The 21,865-nt window shown below is 46.8% G+C and overlaps 1 protein-coding gene across 1 annotated transcript in view; it reads right to left on the bottom strand.

Moving 5' to 3' along the window:
• The window catches only part of LOC147708073 (potassium/sodium hyperpolarization-activated cyclic nucleotide-gated channel 1-like), a 2,256,393-nt gene that overhangs the window by 792,800 nt on the left and 1,441,728 nt on the right, over positions 1-21,865 (bottom strand). Inside the window, exon 8 of the mRNA XM_086925298.1 lies at positions 20,247-20,393. Within this exon, the coding sequence (XP_086781424.1) occupies positions 20,247-20,393 (147 nt within the window). The remainder of the gene's footprint in view (positions 1-20,246; positions 20,394-21,865) is intronic.

Here is a 21,865-nt window from a genome sequence, read left to right as displayed (position 1 = left end):
ATAGCGGCTGATGGTCAACAAATAGGTGGTTCTAAACCCGAACCTCTAATTGCTGATTTGCCCGGAAGAATAATCGATTTAATGAAAACTCTGATGCCAGCATTGCGTGTTAACTGGGACAAGTTGTCCGCATGCAGGCAGAAGAAGGACGAAAGTGTCTCCGACTTTTTCACAAGGTTTGAAGAAACTTTCGTAGATCACAGTGGTCAGGATATGAGCACGGAAGGAGGACAGAGACTATTTGTTGATAAATTTGTACACAATCTGTTACCAGAGCTCAGTAATAAATTAAAAGATTCTGAAAGTGCGTGGGCTGTCTCTACGACTGCGCAAATACTTGCAACTGCCCAGTACTATGAAAATAGGGATAAAGAAGAGAAGGAAAAGTCAGATAAGAAAACAAAAGATTTAAAAACTAAAGTTCTTTTACAGCAGGCATATCCGCCCCGCACGAATCAGACTAACACACAGCAAGGGCCATATCAGAGGACAGACTATGGTTCTCAGAGACCGCAATACCAATGGAATCAGTGTGCTTACTGCAAGAAGGAAGGTCATTATAAGAATGAGTGTCCAGTATTAGCGCAAAATAATGCTGCAGCAGCTCAGAGAGGTCGTGGTGGTTCTACGCAAAATTCTAGAGGTCGAGGACGAGGTGCTATGCCTCCACAAGCGAATGATCGCCCTTCTAATTATTTTGATCAGCGAAATGGACAGTCTGCTCAACAAAATAGATCTCAACAGTATCATGTTGAAGACTACTGTGAAGTTAGTGAAGAATTTCAGCAAAATGAGTACTAGGACAGCCATGGACAAAGAGAGGGAGTAGTATCAGTTCCAGTAGATCAGAGTGGGCCTTATGTCGCAGTAGCAACATCAGGTGTAGTCGAACCGTTTCTGTTGGATACTGGTGCAGCAAAAAGTTCTATCATACATGCGAAACTCCCTGGCACACCTTTGTCTGGCTTAACAAATGTTTCTGTAGGTTTTTCAGGCGCCCCTGTTCACAATCCCGTATCTGGTCCTTTGTCTATTTCTGTTGGACCCCGTCAATTGAAAGCAGCCTTGATTTTGACGACTGGTTGTAATGAAAATCTTCTTGGTTTAGACTTGTTAAAACGCCTGTACGCGACTCTGTACTGTTCTCCGGCAGGAGTACAGCTTACATTGGGCAAGAGAATCATCTCTCCGATGTACTTGTCAATGGATGCACTCCCACTGGAGCTGCGTTCTCTCCCTGATACTCTTTGGGCGACTGGTCCTAACGATGTAGGTCTTTTAGAAATTCCACCATATGTAGTCACTTTGAAAGCGAATGTCAAATTTCCACGAATACCACAATACAAAATTTCAAGTGAAGGTGAACGTGCACTCTTATTGATCGTGCAAGATTTGATTAAAAAAGATGTAGTGGAGGAAACTAGAGGGAATATCTGTAACAGTCCTGTACTGCCGATTTTGAAACGCACTGATCCTTCCAAGCCCCCAGTCTATAGATTTGTAATCGATCTTAGGGAGGTTAACAAAATTGTGATCCCACAGTTTCCTGTGGTTCCAGACATTACTGCATTGTTAACGCTGATTCCTGCTTCAGCCACATGGTTTTCAGTCATCGACTTGAAAAATGCCTTTTTCAGCATTCCGATAGCCGAGGAAAGCAGAGATATTTTCGGCTTCTCTTTAGGAGGCCGAAGCTTCAGGTTTAAACGTGCTCCACAAGGGTATTGTGAAAGTCCATCCATCTACAGCCAGGCATTAAAAAGTCAGCTAGATTCCTTTGTACTTCCTCCTGGTTCTGCTTTAGTACAGTATGTCGATGATCTTTTGGTGGCTGCCGATGACAAGGAAACTTGCAAAGCAGCTACAATTTCCCTATTGCATCATTTGTCTAATTTAAATCACAAGGTGTCACCTTCCAAAATGCAATACTGTTGTCAAGAAGTGACCTACCTAGGTCATCTCTTGTCAAAGGAGGGAAGAAGGTTGACCCCAGAGAGAATAAAAGCAATTACGCAGATGAATGTTCCTAGCACTCAGAGAGAAGTGCGTGCCTTTTTAGGTATTACCTCATACTGTAGGCAATGGATCCCACATTTTTCTCTTTTGGCAAAACCATTGGTGGCCTTGACTGGGAAAGGTGTTCCGAGTCCGGTGCCATGGTCTGCTGAATGTCAGCAAAGTTTTTCTGAGTTACGAAATGCATTGTGTTCAGCTCCTGTGTTGGGTACACCCGACTACAGTAAACCATTTACACTCTATGTCCACGAGAGAGAAGGTTGCGCGTTGAGTGTTCTGACGCAACGATTTGGTGAGAAACAACGCCCTTGTGCGTATTTTTCATCAACATTAGATCCGGTAGCCAGAGCGTTGCCTAGTTGCTTGAGAGCTACAGCAGCAGCTGCAGCGTCCATTCGACAATCTGCTGGTTTGGTCATGAACAACATGCTAGTGGTCATGGTTCCTCATGCTGTGGACACACTCATTTACCGAACCAAGACGCAACACCTTACCAGTGCTAGATTATCAGGCTATGAGCTGACACTGCTAGCAAGTCATATTCAGAATAAAAGATGCAATGTATTGAATCCAGCAACATTGTTGCCGACTAGTCAGGAGTCGAGTGATTCGGAACCGCATGACTGTTGTTTCAGAACCGAGGAAGAGACAAAAGGACGGATTGATCTTAAAGACGCTCCGTTACCAGATCCAGATGGCACGTTGTATGTTGATGGGTCTTGTTTTAAATTGGAGAATGGTGATGTGACAGCTGCTTACGCAGTAACGACTTTGAGTACGATGGTGGAGACTGCAAGAGTGAGTCAGAATTCTGCCCAAGCTGCAGAATTGGTCGCATTGACTAGAGCGTGTGTTTTAGCTAAGGGAAAGAGAGTGAATGTGTTCACAGATAGTCAGTACGCGTTCGGCGTGGCCCATAGTTTTGGCCGTTTGTGGAAAGAGAGAGGTTTCATTACGTCCCATGGGACTAAGATTCAACATGGTCAGCTAGTTAATGACTTGTTGGAATCTCTAACCTTGCCGACTGAAGTTGCGATTGTGAAGTGCAGTGCTCATCGAGCAATCACGGATGATGTTGGTCGCGGAAATGCTTTTGCTGATGAGACCGCTAAACAGACAGCTAGGAATACAATGAGTAGAATGTATGTTGCAACGTCTGCAAGATGGATTACTGACTCGGGAATGTGTGAGGATACTGTGGAAAGTGTGAAAGCGATTCAGGAAGAGGCGACTGAAGAGGAAAAGCTTGCATGGAAAGAGAATACGGGTAAATTGGACTCAAGTGGGTGTTGGATTGATTTGTCGGAACAACAGCGTTGGATGTTGCCTGATGCGTATGTGCTTGCAGTAGTAACGATGGCGCACGGAGCAGCGCACATCAGTTCTAAAGGGATTTGTAAGATGTTGGCTCCAGTCTGGAAGAATGATGGAATTAGTAAGTGTGCAGAAAGAGTGGTGAGAAATTGCATGATATGCCTGATGCATAATCCTGGCAAGGGAATCCCCACACCCGCTGGTCACTTTGCTCCTCCTTCTTGCCCCTTTGAAGTGATCCAGTTAGACTTCATTCACATGGATCGTTGCAATAATCTAAAGTACGTTCTAGTGGTAGTCTGTGCTTTTTCAAGGTGGATCGAAGCATATCCACTAAAGGACAATACTGCTTTGTCCACTGCCAAAATCCTTTTCAAGGAATATTTCCCCAGGTTCGGCATGCCACGGATTGTATGGTCAGATAATGGAAGTGAATTCGTAGGGAAAGTTATGCAGAGTGTGTGTGCCGGCTTAGGGATAAAACAAAAGTTCCACAGTGCGAATCACCCCCAGTCTGCTGGTTTAGTGGAAGGCTATAATGGCACCCTCAAACTGAAACTTGCCAAGATACAGGCCTCTACGGGCTTGTCCTGGCCAGATGCACTACCTTTGGCTCTGTTATCCACAAGAGCGACTGTACATTCTCGAGTAGGGCTTAGCCCTTATGAGATTGTATTCGGTCGACCTGCTAATATTTGGGGGGTACCTAGACCGAAAGAATTTAAGCAGCTGGAATATCCAATGTTAATTGATTACCTTTTCGACTTGACTGCTAAATTGAGTCTTATTCACCAACAGGTTTTCGATGCATTGCCAAAGCCACCGGAAAGTCCAGGTCATCAGCTGAAGCCCGGTGACCAAGTGGTCATCAGAAATTTTGGACGGACCAGAAATCTTCAACCCAAATTCGTCGGACCATTCCAGGTCCTGTTGGCGACGAGGACTGCTATACGTGTGGCTGGCAGAAAGAACTGGATCCATGCGACGCACGCAAAACGTGTACCCCTTCCACTTCCTTACGACAACTGGGTGAAAAAAGGAATTGGTGCTTCTGAAACTGAACCAGCTCCCAAATATATTCCGTTCAGCGATGCAGAACTGATTACTGACTCACCGAACTCTGACTCCCCTTCTGAAACTGCTCTTTTGAATACTGAACATTTGTCCTCAGCATCAAACGAACATTTGTCATCTGTGAACTTGAACATTGCAACCCCTGCTGAAAATAGACTGTTTCCGGATCAAACAGTTCCAGGAAAATTGAGATACAACCTACGTTCTCACTCAAAGGACAAATAAAGCAGGAAACTGCCTATTTTACATATTTGAATTTGATACATTGCCTTCAGCCAGGAAGTTTGCTAATATTTTGTATTTTTCTATGTATGTTATGTTGTTTTAATTGCCTTGCCGTCTGGGTAGCCGTAGGGTCGTGGCTGTGTGCCTAGTTGAATCTGCGGGGGCCAGACACAAGGTCGGCCTTTCTGTTAGTTTTGGGAACTCCCAGGGCTGATAGAGGCATTTTCAACTACGTACACATCATCAGTGGTCGCGAGCGGTTGTAGAAGATGGAGCTTCCTGGGCTGCACCGAGAGAATGTAATTTATGTTCGCAGAAATAGACTTTACAAGATTCTTCATAACAAATGTTTTCTGATGCAATGTGCAATTACATTTTTGATTGTTTTGGTAACGTTGGTGGGTGGAATCGTCTTTGGTGTGCATTTAATTTTTACACCGGTAACAACCACAGTGCCTCCCCTTGATCTTGTTTCTTCTACTGTTGCTTCTTATCATTCTTTTCACTCGTTCCCTGAACATGAGCAAGCTCGACGCTCAGAATTCATTAATAACACTTTTGTACAGCTCTTGCACCAACACCAACTGGTAGTTAACACAACAGACTGCTGGGTATGTGGTTTGATACCACACACTATGGATAAAGGCATTCCTTATCTGGTCTTGCCTTTTAGCTACAATGGATCATGTCGGGCCTTCCAAACTATATTCGTCTATGCTCTCGAAACCTATCCCCCGCGCCCTCCACGCTCCGCTAAGTATACATCTGTTAATAAAGCATTGGTAAAGGGAATAACTGACATGGTTAGAGACGTCAATAACTCACCACCTGTCCCTAGAGATGAACTACGAGTTTATCTGAGTTGGAATTCCACGGAGTATAGCATTAGTTTGGGTGAAAGCAAGCGTAAGAGCTCCACTCCAGTCTGGGTCGTACCTCACCGAGGTCAAGTCTGTTTGCAAGGAAATGGGAGAAATCCGAGAGCTCAGCTAGGGAAGAGTGAGTGCGTTGAGACTTACGTGTATCCGTCTAACTCTTCCCCTGCCTTTCTTACTGCTAGGGGTACCTACTTCATCTGTCAGGACAGAGCATATACATGGCTGCCTGCTGACTTTTCAGGTTCATGTTATATTGCTCGACTGTTGCCTCCAACATACACTGCCTCTCCAGATTATCACAAGACCAGAGTAGCAAGAGGTGTTTTCAGCAAAGAGGATACCGCTGGTCAGGAAGCTGGAGACTTCTTCAAAGGTTTCCTTCCGTTCTGGGGGCCTATGGCCAATAGTAGAAATCTACGTCAGCTAACACGGGTAGTTGAATCTACTATTACAGAAACTGCTGGTGCCCTTAGTAATTTAACAGCTGAGCTTCAGGCGGATCGTCTCATGACGTTGCAGAATCGTATGGTTCTAGACGTAATACTTGCAGATCGAGGTGGGGTATGCAGAATGATCCAATCGAGCTGCTGTGTTTTTATACCCAATAATGCTCCGACAGTATACGAAGCGATCTCTAAGCTATACAAGATTTCCGACTCTATTCACGTAGACAAGGGAAACTGGTCCTTAATGGAGTGGCTTTGGACTCTGCTATCAGCGTGGGGATGGAAGGTTCTGATGGTCGTTGGTATTATCCTAGTATTCCTGTTCTCGTGCTGCCTTATTATCCAATGTGGTCCCCCTCTGTGTAGCCTCTGTGATACAACCTGTTTCAGAAAACCACCTGTGTTTGGAGACAAGGTACGAGAAAGGATGATGATGCAACAACATATCACTGACCTGATGAACATCGAGATAGACTCTGACATAGACTGAGTAATTGCCTATGTAAGGGCAAAAGGAGGGTCTGAGGTTCCGTGACGATTTGAACCCGTGTTTTCAACATTGTCGTAAACTCATAATTTTGGTATCAGTGAACCGCAAATGATCCATTTAGCATATCCTGGTGTTTTCGCTATGCTACGAGCAAGAGCACTCCTGTTATAAGCACATTTCTGATTTACCCATGGCATCCATCTTAGATCATGGCAGCCATTTTGTATTCTTGCCCTCACATAGTCAATGGACACGCAGTGACCTCTTTCACTTAAGGACACGTAAGCTTTAGCCGGCGATTCACCTTGCTAGTGACACGTGCACCTTAGGACAGAAAACGCCATGGCTACATGACTCGGCAGAAGCTGCCTCCCCAGTCCGAGGCCAGTCCTGCTATACTGGTTCTCGTGTTCGTTGGCCTGATCATGATTAGGCGGCCGAAGCTGGTAGCCTTGCCCATTTACGACCCACAAACATCTCTTATCCTGCTTTTCTATCTTCTGCACCTGGCTCTGCTCCTTTCCTTCTGGGCCTTTATTAGGGGGAGGTAACGAAATTTACGATGAGGCGGTCCGGCTCTTGAATGAAAAGTTGACATGGGATTATGATGGAACAGTGGGAACCCCTCGTTCGTAATGTTTTGACATCAGATATTGTGGACGATTCTTGTGTAACGCCAAATATTTATTGTTTTGGACATAAAGGTTTAGAAATGCACTAACATGTAAAGAATTTGCCCCAAGCTGAAAATTTAGTATTTAAGGAGCAACCCACTTTGTACAAATCGAACAGGCTCCTAGAATCTGCCCGTGTGTAGTTTCTGTGACTTCTGTGTCCCTGCAGTAATAAACCTTTGGTCTTTGACGCCACCATCGAGAAGCCCGTGTTTCTGTTTATTTGTGCACCAAGACAGGTAGAACTCAGGGGTCTTCGGGTGTTGTCCCTGACACCTCTGGACGGTACCAAAAAGTCCGGAACTCCAATGTTCTCTCCTCACCCTCCTTGGCTGCAGGTCTTATGCCGCTCTCTCCCGCGGTCTCCTGCGGTCCTGCTGCAGCTCCGGGTTTACCGCTTTTTCCTATTTTCACCCCTCGGTTCGCCGCTCACCTCGGCTCAGCTCGGCTAACGGCGGCTTGCAGGACTGAGGCTGGAGCAGAGCCCAGAGCTGGGCGGGCGGTACAGCGTGGTGGTGGTGGCTCTACTGCTCTGCTGCTCCGCTCTGCACTGTGAACTGAATGGATGTGTCCTCTTAATTTGGTCCGGAGCCCGGAGGCCCTGAGCGGTGCGGCAACACCACCGATACTCCAGGTGACGGGCAGGTATGCAGGTAGGCAGATAGTCCAGCTGGGAGACCTCAGCCACGGGCAATGATCTGACAGACAGGATGCTGATCGATGAGTGCAGGAAGGAACGTACCGGGTGTTGCTGCCCTTGAAATCGCCACATCGCCATATTGCCGAACTGCCCGTGTTAGCCAGCTGGCCTCCCCGTATCCCAGGAGGGATTGACCGCCCCGCCGCAAGGTAACAACTTGCAGCACCCGCTTCGCGGGTGCCGCTGCGCGGCGCGAGGCGTGGGGTTGAGGCCGGCTGACTGGGAACAGCTGCGGTAGGAGGAGGAGGAAACATCGGATCTAGCGAAGGCCGCGAGCTGCAGGGACTCCCAAGACCAGGAGTCCCTGCGTTGCACAGGTGTGCACGGCCGCGCCCCCACCAAGACACGCCCCTCGGCCAACCAGCTCTACAAAGAAGGACGCTTTTCAGCTTTAAGCGGGAACCCTTGCAGGAAGGAACGTACCGGGTGTTGCTGCCCTTGAAATCGCCACATCGCCATATTGCCGAACTGCCCGTGTTAGCCAGCTGGCCTCCCCGTATCCCAGGAGGGATTGACCGCCCCGCCGCAAGGTAACAACTTGCAGCACCCGCTTCGCGGGTGCCGCTGCGCGGCGCGAGGCGTGGGGTTGAGGCCGGCTGACTGGGAACAGCTGCGGTAGGAGGAGGAGGAAACATCGGATCTAGCAGAGGGCGCGAGCTGCAGGGACTCCCAAGACCAGGAGTCCCTGTGTTGCACAGGTGTGCACGGCCGCGCCCCCACCAAGACACGCCCCCCGGCCGACCAGCTCTACAAAGAAGGACGCTTTTCAGCATTAAGCAGGAACCCTTGCAGGAAGGAACGTACCGGGTGTTGCTGCCCTTGAAATCGCCACATCGCCATATTGCCGAACTGCCCGTGTTAGCCAGCTGGCCTCCCCGTATCCCAGGAGGGATTGACCGCCCCGCCGCAAGGTAACAACTTGCAGCACCCGCTTCGCGGGTGCCGCTGCGCGGCGCGAGGTGTGGGGTTGAGGCCGGCTGACTGGGAACAGCTGCGGTAGGAGGAGGAGGAAACATCGGATCTAGCAGAGGGCGCGAGCTGCAGGGACTCCCAAGACCAGGAGTCCCTGCGTTGCACAGGTGTGCACGGCCACGCCCCCACCAAGACACGCCCCCGGCCGCAACGCTTGGCTTAACTACAACAGGGAGGCGCGTAGCGGGACGCGAGCGGGACGCCGAGCGAAGCCCGGGCAAAGGGCGGGCCCTCTGCGGCCCTCAGAGGCCAGAAGAGGCCGGGCTGGGCCACCCCCCTAAAGTCGCACACCGCATCTTGTATATTAGGCTATTATCCGGACTCACTTGTAATAGACAAATCCACTCACGCACTTGGCGTTGCAGACCATGAGGAAGACCGCCAAGAAGCCCAAGATGCCTACTCTAAGATCAAGCACAAAAGCCAAAACGGACCCGCCCCCGCCTTTACCAACTTTAACCGCCATCGACAAAATGCTCAAACAAACCATAGGGGCGGTATCTAATGCCATCGCAAATACAGAAAGAAGAATGTCCCTACCACCTGTGACAATCATACAGGAAACCCAGGAATCCCTTATCAACTTATCTGAGGCTTCCCGAGAGCTGGCAGAGGAACTGGATACTAGCCTGCCCCTCTCCCCTTCTTCTTTCGTTGACCTACCTTGTGCTCAGGCGCCTGCTGAAACCAGTAGCGAGAGATCTGGCGCACAAACAAATAACCATAATAATAACTCTTATAGTACAGAGAAAATCTTGCACAAGGAAGGCCCCAAACGCGGGGGCAAAAAAGGATCATCAAAAACCAGAAACCACAATCTGGTAACGCCCATAAACCCATCTACACCGGGAATACCCTGTTGGATCACCAATATGGTGGCTGACCTCAAAACGGACCTTGAGCATTCCATTAATGCGCTGCTAAAACCCCTCATAGCCAAAATAGACAGATTAACATCACTCGTAAATAACAGGGGGATTGGCTCAAAAACCCAGCTACCGCAAGAAGGCGGCCCAACAAAACAGAATGATGTCACATCCAAAAGCCTAACTAAAGATAAGGCCTCTACAACTCCCGCCGCGGCGGCGAAGATCTCCAACAGAGTCACCCAAAAAAGTATCAAAGACACGCAAAAGGCTGCTCCCACACCGAATACAGGTAAAAGCAACAAACAAATAACCACTGAAAATAATAAATTACCCCCGGGACCCTCCCAAACATTGGAAGGAAACAATGTTCAAACACCTAAAGCGAACCTAAAGATCAACCCGACTCCCCCTACAACAACTACCAAAGAAAATAAAACAGCTACTCGCTTCAGGACAATTAACCTACCGCCCGAAGCACCTCCCTTTGTAGTTGTTTTAACAGGAGTCCCACCTCTAAGGGAGGGCCAACGGGAATCACAAGTAGAACTGAAAAACAAGTGTGCACAGTGGCTACAAATACATAGACCCTTGCCCCCTAATATTTATGGGGAAATTCTATCTGTAAGAAGGGGGGAGTGGATTGGCAAAGGCACCAAGACCATAGCAGGGGACATAATCACGGTAAATTTCAGAGATATGGCAGCAGTCAATTTTATCTGTAATGCCCCCCCGAGCTATACTCGCTCACAAATTCACCCGGTTCATCTATCTTACTTTTACCCCTTTGCATTTCAAAGACCCAGGCAGAGCAATAGACCACCACCGACTAGTATACCCCCCATGGGCCCTCAATATGGACCACCCCAATGGCAAAGACCAAACTTTGTCATGCCAAATTATGACTCCGCCCTAATGCAGTATGCACATTGGAATAGGTTCAGCACACTTGAAGGGGTTGATTGACATGGACGGGATAATCAATCCCCTAAGATCGCAAGGTGGAAGGAGGTAAGCCCACCATCAAAAGGAAGGAGAAAGGGGGTAGGCAACGGACCAGAACTTGTGCCCGGTAAAGGAGGCAGTATCAAACCACCAAACACAAGTCAGGGAAAAGGAGAGTGGACAAATCCCCCAAAACATAGAACAACCAACAAACAGAGTAGACCAGTTGCCCACAGCAGATTAGCTGCTCCCAGTAGTATACATCCCGTCCTTGTCACCTCAATGGAAGCGGGAAAACATTCAATGCTCCCATCAGGAGACACGAAAGGAACCCCAAAGGAAATGACCAAAGTAAAATTACTAGTTGTATCTTGGAATATTGCAGGACTAGCGGCCAAATTTGAATCGCAGGAATGGCTTAGCTACATAAATAAATTCCATATTATATGCCTGCAAGAAACCTGGGCTACCGAAATAAACGATTACAGCTTGGAAGGTTATAAAAGTTTCTTCGTTCCAGCTAAAAAAGTAACCTCCGGGAGAGCCAGTGGGGGACTCGCTATATACGTCAACTTAGACATTAAGGGCACCTGGTCCGACATCAAATGGGCCTCACATAATCTTCAAGCATTAAGGTTCACCTCACCAAGATTAACCTTTTTCCTAGTTAACTGGTACAATGCTTCTGCAACAACGGAGAAGGGAATAGCTGTAAATGAACTGGATGAATGTCTAAGAAATTTGAACCTTTTAAATAAGACACCAAACCTCCCAAGTTTAATATTAATGGGAGATTTTAACTGTCATCTATGTGATAGATTAAAACCCTTCAACAAAGACTGGTCAAGATGCACTTTAATGAAAGGCCCACATTTTGTACATTCAAAAGAGGGATGGGACTTAGAGAGACTAACGAAAAGGCATAACTTAACCCAAACCTTAGACCTTGTGGCACTGGGAGAAAAAGGAGAACTGACCCCAACATACAAAGGAAGAGGTTGCCACTCCTATATTGACTTTATTCTAGTCTCCCCCATTCTAAAAAGAAACATCAGTAGCACTACAGTCGAGGCCAGCAGCTTTAGTGATCATAACCCGGTCATTATCACAATTGAAGGTTTTGATTTTAACTCGTGCCCAAAGAGATCTGACATCATGGAAAAAGCAGTGGACCAGGGAAGAAGAATCAAATGGGCCAAAATTGATGGGGATAGATTTTACAAAAAATTATTAACAGAGGCCTCAGTTGCAATAGATAACTGTCTGGACCCAAGTGTGTGTGGTGCTCGGGTGGTCAGGGCATTCGAAGAAATCGCGCACCACGTAAATAACTCTTTAAAGACCACTGGGCCTAACAAAACGTATTCAAATCCCCGCTGGTTTGATTCGAATTGCACCAGGGCGCTCAAAAAATTGAAGGATAGCCTCCACTCCAAACCAAGGGACAAGATCATGGTGGCACAGAACAGAGCTGAATATAAAAAAGCTCTGAAGAAACGCAAGCAAAGCCTACAAAATCAGGCCTGGGAAGATTTAAGGGATGCAGCCGAAAGGAAAGACTCTGCAAGCTTCTGGAAAGTGATTAATTCCCCATGTTTCCAGGACCAAGGGGCACCAAAAATTATGAACATCATCTTGCCGGAACAATGGCAGACCCACTTCCAGAGTCTATATAACCACTCAAGTCACCTAACCCTGGAGGATGCACCCAGGGATCATCAGCCGGCCAAGTTGGACTTCTCCCTGAAAGAAGTTGAAATGGGAATAACTGGGCTCAGCAAAAACAAAGCTCCGGGTCCGGACGGAATTCCACCAGATCTATACCTAAGTAGACCCGATCTGTGGGCACCGTTGCTCACCAGGGTACTAAACGAGGCAGTGGTGGCAGGACTGCCTCAGTCCTGGTCAACGGCGACCATAGTTCCAATCTACAAGAAAGGGAACCGTGACGACCCCCAATGCTACCGACCCATCTCGCTCATAGATGTGACAGCAAAGGTACTAGGGCGAGTCATCCTACAGCGACTGCAAGACTGGGCCGAGGAGCATCAAGTCCTCTCGGAAACGCAATACGGCTTCAGGAAAGGTAGATCTACCACCGATCAATGCTTAAACTTATACCTCCTGATAGCCAAATATACCATCGCCGGGAAGGGGTCCATTCATATGGGGTTCATGGACCTTTCAGCGGCTTTCGACCGTGTAAACAGGAGCAAGCTTTGGGCCAGGTTATTAGAATTGGGGGTGGACCAACCGCTAGTAGACACCCTGCAAAATCTCCACCGGAACACCACTGCAAGTGTGAGGTACAACCAAGAGGGTAATAAGACCGACCCCTTCACTTGCTCGAGTGGAGTAAGGCAGGGATGTATCCTCGCGCCCTTCCTTTTTTCCATTTATATCAACTCGCTGGAAAAGGACCTCCTTAAACTTAAGGTGGATTCACCTCAAATCGGTCATCGTGCGGTACCTGTACTACTCTACGCCGATGACGCGGTTTTGCTTGCCAGAACCCCCCTAGGACTGCAAAAACTGATTGATGGGTTTGTCATGTTCATGGACAAACTGGACCTGGCCACCAACTTGGAAAAATCTTACATCATGTCATCAGGGCAACCAACAAAAGGGTCTTTTTCCTATCACATCGGGCCACATAAAATAGACCAGGTCAAGACCTTTTCATACCTGGGGGTATTATTTGACCATCATCTCACTTTTAAACCCCTGGTAGAAAAGCATTCTATGAAACTGGCAGCCTCAGTAGGAGCCATTATGGGGTACGGGCAAAGACTAGGAAAATGGTCCCCGGAACAAATATTGAACCTATATAGGTCAATCTGCTGTGCGAAAGTATCCTATGGTGCAGAAGTGTGGGGCTTCTTGGATAATAAAGTACAGCAGATCCAGATTGAAGAAAATAAATTCTTGAGGAGAATTCTGAAAGTCCCGCAGAGTGTATCGGCCCACATCATCCATGAAGAAGTAGGAGAAACCTTCATAGAAGACAAGATTAAAATCAAACCTCTCCTGGCATGGGTCAAAGTATGGAGCAACCCAGAGGCGGCCCTAACAAGACAAATCATAGGGGACTGCCTCAAAAGAGATAAAGGGCAAACCATCCCCTGGCTGAAATACGTCAAGAAATCTCTAGTAGAAATTGATTGCTCTAACTTCTTTACATCCCCAGACTCTATCACACCCGAGAGCAAGACCCTGGTGAAAAAACTCTTCTCCGCACAGCTTAAGTCGTCAAGGGCAGAAAAAGAAAACCATAAACCCACTAACCTTTTCTATAATGAACTCACAGTGAAGCATGGCATGGAGCCTTATTTAAGGGTCATGTTTAATGCCCAGGATCGCTTCGTCATGACCCGCTTCAGACTTAACATGCTCCACCGCCTCCTCGCGGTCCCGGCTGGGTTCACTCACACTGTGGAGGAGAAGGGTACCTGCGGCTGCGACCACAGGTCTCCGCAGGATACCCTTCACTTTGTCTTACTGTGCCCATTGTACACTATGCCAAGACGCAAGTTCCTGGTGGGGATCTTGAAAGACCTAAAGTTTAAACATGCAAGATTGGCCTTGAGGTTCTTACAGGAAGCGGAGGATGCTTACACCCTTTTTTGTACCATAAACTTTATTCGAATAGCAATAAGACTGAGGAATACTAGAGAAATTGGACCCTAACATCACTCGCCCCCTTGAACATTTAAATTTATGATCCCCCTGCCTTTTTAGAGTGTCAGATAATTTTAACATTTATACCTTTTTATGGAAATTCATTGACGTTTTTAAACATTTTGTGTGTACTTTGTATTTGTGCTTTTATGGTGTCTTTTTAAGAACCGAATAAAGATTACAAATTTAAAATTGAGTGGGCAGCTGGGAGGGTCTGGGAGGGTCCGGACGGCCAGACCTCAGCACCGGCAGACCCAGCAGCTTGAGCTCTACAGTTAGGAGGCATTAGGAAGCGGGGGGGCCCGATTCACGGATCACACCTGCATCGGGTTTCAGCCTCGCCCGAGCCTGAGCTCATCAGAGCACACACCCTGCTCTTTGCCCCAGGATTCCCCCCGTAGCCTGCAGCCTGCAATCCGCCTCCCACAGCTGACAACCGGCTCCTCTGCCGGAGCAAAGCCACGCTGCTGCTGCTGGTGTCTCACCCGGGGCAATGGCTGTGTTCTGCGCCGATCCGTATGACGCTTTCCCGGCCTTCCACAGATTTCACAGGATTCCCGGGTTGTCACCGGGTTGTCACAGGCTATCACAGTTCTCTCCTGCACGGGGTACCACTGCACTCCCCGGTGTCCTTGCCTCCCCCTTATCTCCTCGGGGGGGGGGGGGCGCAGTGCTTGGCGTGCTGCGGAGAGGCTGCGAAGGCTCGCTGCTTCTTTGGTTGTTCAAGATTGGCGAGAATGGCGATCCGGCTCTCTGGCTCTTTGGCGTGCTGCTCTCTGCTGCTCTCTGGCGTCTGCTCAGCACTCAAAGTCCAGTGTCGTCCCAAACAGATCAAATGCCCCACACCATCTTTACACTATTTAGACCAATTGTGATGCGGCCGGATTCAATGGGATTAGCACCCAGCCCTAAACCATACATAAAAGGCTTGGGGTTCTGGCTGGACACAGATTTCACTCTTAAAGTCCAAACTAGGAAAGTAGTTGCCGCTTGCTTTAGCATGCTCATAATGCTTCGTAAAGTACTCCCTTTGCTTCCATTCCAAGCGAAAAAATTTGTAGTCCAGGCGCTTATTTTATCATGCCTGGACTTTAGTAATGTACTTTACTTAGGGGCCCCAGAGGCGGTGCTCTCAAAACTTCAAATGATTCAGAACTGTGTGGCAAGAACCCTTTTGGGAATTCCCTACCGACAGTCAGCCAAACCCGCCATAAAAACTCTGCATTGGCTGCCTATTCGGGAAAGAGTCCACTTCAAAGCCCTTTGTATTGCTCACAAGTTGCTTAATAGGAAAGGACCTAAGAACATCTCCTCCCTAGCTAAATTATATCAAGCTAACAGGCCTTTATGACCGGATGAACTGCACTTGGCATGTGTACCATGGATTATAAGAGCCACAAGTGGAGGTCAACTTTTTTCTTACAATGCCACCAAGCTTTGGAACTCCCTCCCACTTCAGCTGCGGAAGGAAACTAACCATCTTAACTTTCGCAAGATGTTGAAAACGTGGCTTTTCCCCAGATAACTTTCAGAAGCTTCTTGTAGTCTTTAGCACTGGGATGCCCATGGGTAGCCATAATACTTTCATTCCACTTCCATTCCAACATAGGTTCCAGAACCTTGTGGGCAATTCCGTTGGTAATTGCACATGCAAGCAAGTATTGCGAAAGTTTCAAGTCAGCTAAGCAGGTAGGTGTGTCTGAGTCAGCATCCGTATTCCGCCCCGTGCATCCAGTTGCATGAGGCGGAATACAGACGCTGACTCAGACGCATTGAAGTTCGGCATTTACAGATGGCATTTAACAACTGTCCTTTAACCACGTGGACCATATTCGCCAGTAACACTTAAATTCGGGACACACAAATGAAGGTCTAGGACCATTGTTTTTTGTATCGCAATAAACAATCACAGCAAATCGAGACTTAGGTCTACCAATGGAAATACTGCCAAACACTGTTCTGAAAAGATGGCAATTAAAATAAGCATTACAAATGTAATAGGTCTTGCCTTTCTTTAGTTAAAGCCATTTGCTATGCTATACAGTACCATTAGCAAAGCAAATGGCTTTAACTTAATAAAAGGCGAGACCTATTGCATTTTCAGTGCTTGTTTTAATGGTGTTTGTTATGAACACTCTCACAAGGGGGAAGTATTTATAACTGAACCCTATCTAGGACAGTAGTGCTTGGCTTCCAATGGTCAAATGGCACTCTGGGGAAGACACAGAGAGTTAGTGATCCATACTGACCCGGATTGCTCAGATGGCAACAGACTGGGTGAGTGGTAATAACTGGCTCTGGTCACACGAGGACCTACAGAAGAGGCAGGGGAGTGTTCAATATTGCCTTTGGCAATCAATGTATTCGTGTCAGGGGAGCTTCATTGTGAATCTATGCTCATTGCTGTGTTGCCTTCGACCTGCACGAGGAACTGATTTGGTAGGGTAAGTGGGCTCCGGATGTGCGTGTGAAATTACTTCAAAGGCGCACTTACACTTTCACTTTGAGGTATTGTGGGAATCACTTAACAGGGTTTCGGAGGCGGTGAGTGGCAGGCAGATGATTAATCAAGCTGGCGTCTACTGATCAGGTAACCAAAGTGTACTAGAGCAACGTACTCTCAAGGTGAGAGCGCAATCACAGACACGCAGGAAGCAGTGAAAAGACAGATAACCGTGCAAAGAGACAGTTTAGCGGTCAACGGGCACCTCCCTGTTTGGCTTGCCAGCCTGTCAGGCAAGAAAGCCAAACAGGGAGGCAAGCAGGAGCAAAGATATTGAGAAAGACGCGCAGGCAAAGCAAGCAAACAGGCATGAAAAACGAATGGGCACACAGATAGGCAGGCAAGGAGGAGAGGGATGCAGACAGAAAGGCAGAGAGTTGAGCAAGCAAAACGGGCGGGTAGCCTGGATGATGACAAACAGGGAGATGCTCAAATGAGCAGGCAGGCTGGGGGATTTGGTAACTCGTCTTTCTAAGAATGTTGACGGGCTGACACATAATGTTTGTATACCATCAAGCTGCTCGGGCCAGATACATATTGTATAACGCTCCATACTACTGCACTGCCCAGTTAGATATGGCCCAGCCCACAGTTACCTTACTGCCTAGAGCCCCTTAACACTTTCAGAGTAGGCTGCATACTCCCTAGAGCCCCATACAGCTCCCTGAAGGGGATTCTTACGAGCCAAACCCTACACAGCTCATCGGGCAGATAATATTCAGAATAGGGCCCCATGCTGCTTCCATATTACCCATAACCCTATAACTCTCTCCGAGCTGATGACATAGCGCACAGGGGTGACAGGGAGCAGAGGGGTGACCCAGCACAGGAAGCGTGTTAATGTGCAGTCACCCACCTAGCCGCACGTGGACTCTCTACCTTAAATCCGTCTTTGCCGACTTTACTACAGAACTCCCTTCACTTTAAACACATCTTCACTGTCTTTATTTCTAAGGTACTTTTACCCCAACCTGTCTCCACTGACTATCATTTTAAGCCAGCATTTGCACCAATGAGTATTCAGGACGTTTACCAATGAGCAGCCTGTGATGCCGTTATCATTGAGCTGTAAATACCCCGATGGCCATTGTTACGCTTTTCTCGCACCTGGCTTACTACAGTGAATTTACCGCTGAGCTGCTACAACGCCATTTCCCTCTCTTGCCACTTCTGCTGTGTCTGGGCACACCTTTATCTACCTATCTGGAGCAGGGTCATTTTGATCTCTCTGCACAATGGGCCCAAAGGGTGCACTTTTAGACAGTGTTTCAGCCCGGCCCTAGGTGTCATTGCTGCTGTCTGCAGAGGGCCCCGGGGCCTGAGAGCAGTGCATGCGCGCTGCTTTTGACATCCGAGACCTAAAAAGCATCTTTTCTTTCTCTAAAGTTTCAGTTATGAAACGTGTGCATGGTTTTTGGGCTCTGCTCCGTGCCAGTGGTGTGGGGTCCTCTCTGCTGGGTAGAAAGTCCTCAGCATGGCTTGGACACGTTGTGGCACCCTGGCTGTGCATGCTATCAGCACTACCTTGAGTCAGACTTAGACCAGAGGGCCCAGATCAGAGGGCCCAGGGAAAAGAGGCCACCGTTGTGACTTGTGACCACAGAGACATCTTTCAGCCTGAGTCATGAGCACACGGTGCTAGTGGATTCCAAATCAAACGATACTCGTGAGTACCAAAATTGATGCCCAAGGCCCTGGTTAGGGTCAGACACCAAGATCCTAGCCAGTCACATTCAAGCTACCTGCATAATGAAGATCACACTCCCGAAACACAAGCACATGTTTTAGGGGGTCTGCGCAATGGACTCCGGGATGCCTGTAAACGGAGGCGACGGGGAGGGTGTTGCATGGCCCTTAGGAGGACGTCCCAAGGGAGGGAGCAGTCTTTGCATGACATACACTCAGAGTGCCTGAGGGTTTTCACCTTTGTGTTTCAAAATAATAACAACAACGTGTTTTTAAATCGAGCTTCAAACTGTGAGTCTGCCACTGCCATGTGCTGTAAATACCATTTGCTGCTATTACCTAAAGCAAAGGTACTCGTGTCCAGCATCTAAGCGCTCTGCTCACAACACTTAATGAAATGTCACAATCCCACTCATGAGGCCCGTGCCTTCACCCTTCCGGTAGCGCTGGATTCCACATGAACTGCTTTTACAGAAGTTCTGTAATGAATGAAAACAAATTGACCCGGACTTAAAGATACAAAAGCAGAGTTTTGCTAGTTCGACTCAGCCAATGTGCTATCTAGATAGGGAAAGGCTCTTATGAGCGGACTGTTACTGCGGGGACTTCAAGGCACTAAAGGCCACCTTTGATTCCCTGTTGTCTACGAGGTTACAGTCCTGCTCCTGCGTTCACTGACTTTACAACAAACCATCACTGACTTCAGCGCGGATTCCAGTGACGCACTGCTGACATAGTGACAAGCTACACGTCTTGCAAAAACTGGTTGCCAGGCCGGACATGAACACTCCATGTCGGGAGCATCTTTCGTCCTGCACTCTTACTGGAATCCGAATGTGAAGAAAAAAGTGCACACCGACTAATGAAAGAGTGTGCGTACCGCTGCAGGTAAAAGATCCAATTCCAGTGTGTGGGGCCAAAGGAGACAAGGCGGCAACAAGGAGGGACTAGGAAGCCTTCTTTACAATCAAAAGCAGGCGTTTTGCATGTGAGGTGACGCAAAGTAATAAAAAAGATGGGTGGGCTTCAACTCCGCCTCCGTGAGCTTTGGAATCCGTGTTGATTCCAAGAAGCTGTCATGTGACGAGAGCAGCGCAAGCGCGCTGCTTTCGCTAGCCGATACCTAAAAATCCCATGTACAGGAAATTGTTACTTAACAAGAAATTAAAAATATATTGATAGCTTGGAATAAAAAACTTCTAAAAACTAACGAACCATAAGGCAAATTCGCTAATCGAGAATATGGATGAGACATCCTCATTATAACAAAGCATTCACAGGATTTCTTTTGGATACATGGTGAACGTAAAAATACTCGGCAGAACCACTGATAATCAAATGTGTATGAAAGGGAGCAGGGGAAGAGTTTCACATAATATTCAAACATATTTAAAAATGCAAAGGTTTTGGGGAAACCTCAAAAAACACAATTTACACCTTTCTCCCAGACCCCCTTATCTCAGATTGGATCAGCTGCAGAGCCCTGCTTCAGATGTGACACAGGATTAAGTGAGTTTATATTTGTTTGCTATCTGTCTAAGCTTAAAGGACAGCTAAGTCGCAGTTTAGAATTAGTTTAGCTTTAAAATTATTACTTACAACAAACAGCATTTAAAGTTAGCAATTAGAAAGCTATAATATGTAAATTGCAAGAGAAATAATTAAGAATTCCTTCAGGAGACGACTATGATCTCCTAAAATCTAACTGTCTTTAAAAAAAGGTAAAACATTAAAAGCAAAAATGTATATTGAGATCCGAATCATACAGTTATCACTAACCTTCCTCAACGATTCTGACAATCCCTGGAGGATTTCTTCTTCGTCAAACCACTTTCCTTGAAATCTTATGTAAAGATGACCTAAAACTCGAGTCTGCAAATGTTTTGGTACGTGTCGACTAGCCAAAAATAATTCACATTGTTCATACTGAAAAATAATGGATAAGCCAATATTAAACATTTAATGTGTATTCAAAGTAAAAAAGTACGTTCTATATATAGTGCTGAGCATTTATAGTAGGTTTAGTCGATGTTTTAGTACGGGGTCAGAAGAGTGAATTCAGGGAGCTTCCGCTATCAGGACCTTTACTTTATGATGCTTTGATCCTGCAGTATCCCTGAGGATCCACTCTTATCCATGCACTGCCAAAATAGAGCAAGCATTGGCATAGCCAATAGGTCTCGATTTTGGGACTTTATGTGTTTATCTTGATATTTTGGCTATGTTGTAGAGTATTGTGGCTGATGTGTATTATGTTGAAAAGTTATAATGAAAAGTGTTATATGTGGTCCCTCCTTGCAGGCGCTAACATTACGGCCCTGTATACATCTCCATGTTGAAGCACCTTAAAAATAAAAGCCCTTTTGTGCCTACAATGTTTAAAGAAGAAAAGCTTAAAAATATTTGCCTAATACACCGCAAAATTGTGCTGGTAATGCCACTGTATACAGTGTATTTTAAGACAAAGTGTCCCACGGCCTCTACTCATCCCATGTCAGACTATTAAAGATTCCAATTTCCACTGATAGCTTGAGTTCCCACACTCCATAGTCTCAAAGCATTATTTACCCAAGTTTACTTTCAGACCTCATTAAGATAGTCTGCAAAGATATACTATTGTGCAGAGAACCAGTAACATTTTGGCTCCCTAAACTGCCTTTGTTCTGTTTTAGTTCTCAAGGGAAGGACTTCTTTTAGTACCAGACAGATAATGTACCCTGCAATAGGATTATGGGAACTGGTGCTGCTGAGGGATGCCAGCACTGACATGGGATGCTAGCACTGACATGGGATGGTAGTAAATCACTTGGTATTTCTTCACAATTTGGTCACATTTCTTAATGTTAATCTTACATGCCAGAGAGATGTTTCCAATTCTGACCCACAGACTCAAGCCACACAACCTTTTTCTTTCCTCTTCTCAAACAGGTCGACCAAGCAGCGAATGGCCATACACCTCAAAATGATAGCTGCATGTTTACTTTATGCCACTTATATCTCAGAAGCTCAGGCATGAAATCTCCTAGAAAAGTCCACAAAGAGTATAAGGGAATTTAAAGAAACAGTATACTAACCAGAAGAAATGTAAATTTAAAATTCTATGTCACATACTTTTGATGGCACGAATGTTAGCCAGGTCACTCATGACAACAACAAAACGGGCAGCAGCACTATGTGTGTGGGTGAAAGTTTAGACCTGGTAAAAATTATCCAATTAGCATTGTGTCATCTGATAACTGTTGCCACTCTGAAGTCATATGAACATTTCTGAGAACTCAGTCACTTTTCATTGTGAAAGAAATCCATGCTCGGTTACCCGAGTATTAATTGGCCGCTCATACCTGACACCAAAAGTTGGAGGCTAGTTAACATTCTAAAGGGAGGTGAGAATGCCCAGA

This window comes from Lissotriton vulgaris, chromosome 6 (genome assembly GCF_964263255.1).
Source record: "Lissotriton vulgaris chromosome 6, aLisVul1.2, whole genome shotgun sequence".
Taxonomy (NCBI): Eukaryota; Metazoa; Chordata; class Amphibia; order Caudata; family Salamandridae; genus Lissotriton; species Lissotriton vulgaris.
This window is presented reverse-complemented; position numbering and strand designations above follow the sequence as displayed.